The 5,706-nt window shown below is 40.2% G+C and overlaps 2 protein-coding genes across 2 annotated transcripts in view; one reads left to right on the top strand and one right to left on the bottom strand. All coding sequences in view use genetic code 11, as the record gives it.

Moving 5' to 3' along the window:
• Positions 1-982: 982 nt before the first annotated feature.
• On the bottom strand, positions 983-4,417 carry EGR_10132 (hypothetical protein; the record flags this gene model as incomplete). The annotated part of the gene is made up of 4 exons (XM_024499381.1): positions 983-1,150; positions 2,478-2,561; positions 3,812-4,216; positions 4,379-4,417. 4 exons carry the CDS (start codon positions 4,415-4,417, stop codon positions 983-985), a joined length of 696 nt encoding a protein of 231 aa, XP_024346210.1.
• A 267-nt stretch (positions 4,418-4,684) lies between these two features.
• EGR_10131 (hypothetical protein) overlaps positions 4,685-5,706 on the top strand; it is a gene marked incomplete at both ends in the record, with an annotated part of 7,821 nt that continues 6,799 nt past the window's right edge. Inside the window, one exon of the mRNA XM_024499380.1 lies at positions 4,685-4,988. Within this exon, the coding sequence (XP_024346209.1) occupies positions 4,685-4,988 (304 nt within the window). The remainder of the gene's footprint in view (positions 4,989-5,706) is intronic.

Raw genomic sequence — 5,706 nt, 5'->3', positions numbered from 1 at the left:
CCCATTAACACTTGTAACACGGAAGACTAGGCTTCAAGTTTTCCCATCAAAGTTTTGCAACTCCATCGAAAAACTACTGAAGAACTTCGGCTGTTAACTCCGATTCTGCTAAAAGAATTCAAATCCCCTTAAGTGGTAAACCTCTCATTTCAACAGCCTTATCCTTGCAAGTAAATTATGCACCGGCAACGCCACAACTTTAAGACGGCTAAAAACGCTAGAAAAAGAAGAGACTAGACTACTATGAAAGAAAGACAACACATTGGCCAGATGAACTCACTCCGCAAATGCACTTAAGTATTCAAACACGCGTATTATAGAAACTGTGAGACCATAAAGATCTCAACAATAGCTATCTAGACCTGCGCGCAATGATTTACTGTCGAAAAAATGTGCACTTAAAATCTCCAAACATTAACCGAAATCCTAGGCGCATTAATACAAACGGCAAACAAGCCCCACTTACCGCACCAAACCCGATGTTCATTGGTTCGTAAATGCCGCCGAAGACGTACTTGGGTTATTTGATGTGGAAAGAATGATAAACTGCTTGCAATGCGAATAGTTTTATCGCTTCTACCAATTTTCGTAAAAATTGAAAGTAATGCAAATTTAGGTTTGCAAGAATAGACGTGCGTCTTGATATAGTTAATATTATTTTTAGATTTTGGAGAGAGCATGTGAAACCTAATTGTAACACTTAAAAATTTTCATGCGAAGTCCCTGTTTGCGGCTTAAAAAAAAACAGTTTCTTACTTAGCCGGCGGTTGGATTTATCTCCTGAATTGTTTCCATCATATATGAACAATGGTTTTTGGCTTTTTGCTTTAAGTGCAAGTGAACGTCTTTAGCCCTCTCCGAATGCATGATGAGGCGAAATGCTGTCGTATATCACACATTACTAGTGTGTAGAAGTTCTACAACGCTGCTAGCATGGACCGACGTCCATCCCACAATTGGAGGAGGCAAAGTGTCTGCTACTTTATTTCAACATAGTAGTAGAAACGTAGAGCATGAAAATGTATGAAGCATGAAAAATAGGTCGTTTAGGTGTGTTTTGAGATGGTGGGTGTTTCTTGTGTTGAACAAAAAGCGAGCCAATAAAACATAGGTTTGTGGTATCCCCCTCAAACCTTGGTGGGTTATCTTTCTGAAAAAAAAAATCCGAAATTCAGCATACCATAGAGCATATTGTTGGTCGTAATCGCTTACCACTAACGAGTCAGTAAAGAGAAAACACGGTATGACGATAAGCCCATCGGCAGCCATTTGAATAAGTTGTCTGAAAACAAAATAATCTGCTATTCAGTCCGATGGAGCAATAACTGTAACACATGACATAGTTCAAAAAGTTGGCTATGGTAATGGGGGAAGCAGGCATTACACACTTTCCGCTATTTTACAAAGACCAACTCAAAGATTGCTTGAAATATTACAGATTACATTTGCCATCCCTTCGTCTGCATGCAGCTTACTGTATTCTTGAGGGCGAGGGAATAGACTGCACAATATTACGCATGGATGTGTTGACTGTTACGATTAACAAATCGTTGTATGGGCTAAGCTAGAGCTAGATTATTGGCGTGGGCTTTTGACAGGCAGATATACTGGATTACATATATCTCAGTGTTTTTGAAATTTGCAGATATTATGGATAACGCTGGTGGTGAAACATTAAAAAACGGATTAGGTTGCTGGTGACGGTTCTAGCAGATTACTTACCAGAAAGTGTGATTTTTCGGCAGAGTCTAACTGCAGCCCCCTAGATAGCTAATTGACTACCCTCACCAGGTGTGCAGTTGTCGGGAAGGTTGTTTGAATGCATAGAGGCAGCATAGAAGCACCTTTTATTAACACCCCTTACGGAGAATATCACCGTCTAATTTAGATGCTGTTCTAAGGAAGACTGATATGGGTATAGGCTGGTCAGTGACTACGTGGAAGAGCGCCTCCTGTAAGCGAAGAGTTGAACAACAGTCTTGGACGAAGGAATGGCAGCTTCCGACTAGAAGAAATAGACAGACTCCTACTCAATTCATAAGATCATCGAATAATTTAATTCTGCCTAGAAGAACTAAAGGACCTTTAAGTTATTTGATAAATACCTCCGTAATACAAACTGTAAATCACAAACCCAGGCATATATCAATAAAAAGAAGATTCGTGAGCTCATTGAGTTTTTTGCTGATTCCAGTAGGACAATGAAAGCCCAATATCACCCACTGTTAACGCTCAATGGAAGCAAGTATTTCCTTCATCACTTACACCGTCGTTAGCGTGATTAAAATAACAAAGAATACAACATACGTACGAGACAAAACAGTGTAAAAGCAATAACCCTGAGAACGGCGAATGAAATTAATTGGTTTTACATACAGTTTAATTTTGCAAATGAAGACCATCCACGGTCGATTTGTTACCTTTGACGAAGAAAGTTTGACCTTTGTTTTTGGCACTCACCCATCCCTGCTACATACTGCAACTACAGCTTCATTACATAGGAAATACTGTACTGTGACTGAATTATAAGATAACTTTCTCAAAAACAAAGTCAAGCGTTCCTCAAAATATTAAGCACAAATAAAGTCGTCCTTCATCTAATTTGTCCAATCTGGTCTTGGTTTTAATGATTTCTTATCGCAGCTTCATAAATCACAGCAATGATTGCTAATTCACATCAGGCGACAACCCATTCTTCGATGACAATGAGACTGAGTGCGTATTTTCCTCATAGCTATCGTAGCACTTGGGTAGTAGCCATTCAGTAGAGGCTCTTCACATTGCTGTTTCACGATGATCTAATCATCAGTGCAGGGAATGCCTGCCGCGTCGGTGAGTGAGCAACACTGATGGTAGCTGCGCGCAAAAGGAGGGACACAGAAGTGTACTGTCAATGCAGGCGTAAAGCACATATCGGCGGCATAAACGTTACATGGACGTACGTCATGTGGTTTCTCCACCATTACGACTGTTGACCATGGAGTTTGTCATCTCATCGTTGCATGGCAGTTTATCGTGTGAATCTTCCTACTGCGAATTGAACGTCTGCTTAACACATTATCAACCGGCTATGAAACTACTCAAGAGAGTCAAGTCTTCTGCAGGAGTCACGTTCGCTTATCACCAGTTGGGTGTTGTTGGTAGCTGTTGAAGCCTAGGTGAAAATGTGGTGAAAGAAATCAGTTGGTGGAGATGACAATTACCCTTTTCCTTTTTACACATTGATTTTACGCAGCATAACTGTCAGATCATTATGGAGCCGCAAATTTTAAGTGGATGCAATGCACTTTCCAATTTTACTGCTAAGTGCATTGGTAGTAACGGTGCTCTGCAACATAAAGTTCGCTAATCCACTGTGGCCGATTATAATGCTCAGATGGAGGAGATTTGACTGCATTTGCTATCAGACGCAGAGTGCGTTGACCATTTTGGATTGTTGCTTAATCGTACCTTCTATTAGGTTTTTCTCGATTGGCCGTCAGGCTTGACTGTCTAGGCTAATAGTATATGAATGTTTTCTTCTCATACCAGTTGTTGATACTTGAGCGCCTCCTTCCCACTTCGATCAACTTGGATAGAGGAGCCGTACAAATTGGTAAAGTCACATGATGACCACTTTTGCTTTTATGCCATTGAGAGGCTGCTCTCATGGATTTATTCGTGCAAAGGGATGATTCCTATACTGTCGTCTGCCTAATCAAGGCAAGTACTTCTCTGCATTTACCTTTGCATTACCCATTTATTCATTATTCGTACCCATTCCGCTTCCTAGTGGCGTTAACTCCTAGCAAATATCGTTCGCAGCTTTTACAAACACTGTTATTGCCTTATCATAAATACTGAACCAGAGCGTTTTCTTGTGATTTTGAGGGACCAAAGGAGTAAGATCTACTGCATCTGCATTACCACCTCCATTGCTCAAACGTCCCACAGACCGACATTCTGATCTTGTCTCTTCCTCTGCTCTGCTCGAGTATTGCCGTAACACCGCCATTCGCACAATTAAAGTGGGCATGAATTTCACGAATATTTGTGCCTCGAAGGCTCTGTCAGGAACGCCACTGTCACTCTCACGACCATGCATTGAGAGGTGTTGTCTGGCGGTACGATTTGGTGTATTTACATCAGCACTAGCCACACACTGAAAAAATGCCACGGGTCGAACAAACATTCTAATTTCAGTAATTAATTTTGTGTGTAAAAGCGATGTGCAAAGCTTTTGTTTATTTTTTGAACCAAAGATGACATCTTACTCATAATCGTCATCAAAGAAGACTGGCCAAACAACATAAAGGACCCAATAGAAATGTTGTATGATGAATTGTCACGCAACAATTGGTCCAGCACCTACAGCAGAGCATGAGATGTATCAATTTACTAGGTCAGATTTTTGCGAACTCATATTTTTGGCATTCATTCCTCAAGTAAAGATCACTTACTCTACATTCAAGAATTCAAACTCGAATTCCAACACCCGCCTGCAGGTGAAAAGTGAAGTAGACTTAAGTATATAACTCAAGCCTCATCTCTTACCAAATTTGCAGCCAACCAACCATACTCTCGATTGCAAATGCATCCACTTCTTCATCTAGGTCCCTTAGTATTACCTAGGCCTCAAGTGTTATTCAGAGGCTATCCTGTGGAAAAAAAGAGTGGAATATAGCCCATTAAAATTACCCAGTGCATGGAAATATTTGCATCCAGCCCAGCAATTTGCCAAGCCAACTCTATTTCTGACAGATATCGTGGCACATTCTACAATCAACTGGTAGGTAGACAATTTGATCGAAGGCAAACCCTATTCATCCAAATTCCTCGTGTTATAAATCAGTCAGATATAACTTTCCATGCAGCACAAGTGAACGAAGAGGAGGCAATGAACATAGAGGTGACCTTTTTCAAGCTAGCTTACATGTCATCAAATATTGTTTGCCTATTTGTGATGGATTTGGCTTGCACAGGAAAAGAACACAACGTCAATCCTTACCGTGAGATTTTCTAACCAGCACTGTCTACTCAATGCCAAATTGCATTGATTCCATTTATGCGTTCGCATTACAGGACAACCGCTTGTTTATATTTTAGATGTGTGGGCAGCTTGGCATGGTTGGAGCTCGGAGAAATAAGAATAGTCCGATTATGTCTTTGATTTGAGCCCAAGCTCTTTGATTGCAATTAGGAATATAGTATTTCGCTCTCATCAGACTCCAAATGGGAATCCGTCTAAGACTATGCACATCTTTGCTACTTCAATGGAATATACTAAAAAACAGATTCACCCGTTTTTTACTAACAAATAGTGAAATTCCGTTGATTATTCCTACTAAGTCCAGTTCTGTTTCATCTCAGTGAACTTTCAGTTTTTTCCGGATTTTGTTCAAACTATCTCAATGATTTAAAATTATACGCTGCATATTTTAGCGACACTCTATGAGAGTCAGCTATCGGACTTGCATACACCATACTCGTCTTAAATTCGGAATTGCGCCAACAGCGTCCATTTTAAACCATTAAACTAACTGCTCATGCGGTAAAAACAAAATAGCAAGTAGTAATTAATTTGAATAGGAAATACCGTATTTCCCCATAAGTGAGTACTATTATTGCTATTGCTATTATTGCTCTTAGCCTGCTTCGTGGAGCAAAACCATGGTCATGTTGTAAAAGCAGCCTATTTTTCCAGCTTTGATAGTTATTGTCACATCA

The sequence above is a fragment of the Echinococcus granulosus genome (genome assembly GCF_000524195.1).
Source record: "Echinococcus granulosus chromosome Unknown EG_S00192, whole genome shotgun sequence".
Lineage (NCBI taxonomy): Eukaryota > Metazoa > Platyhelminthes > Cestoda > Cyclophyllidea > Taeniidae > Echinococcus > Echinococcus granulosus.
The sequence above is the reverse complement of the archived record's forward strand: the minus strand, read 5'-3'. Positions and strand labels throughout refer to the sequence as shown.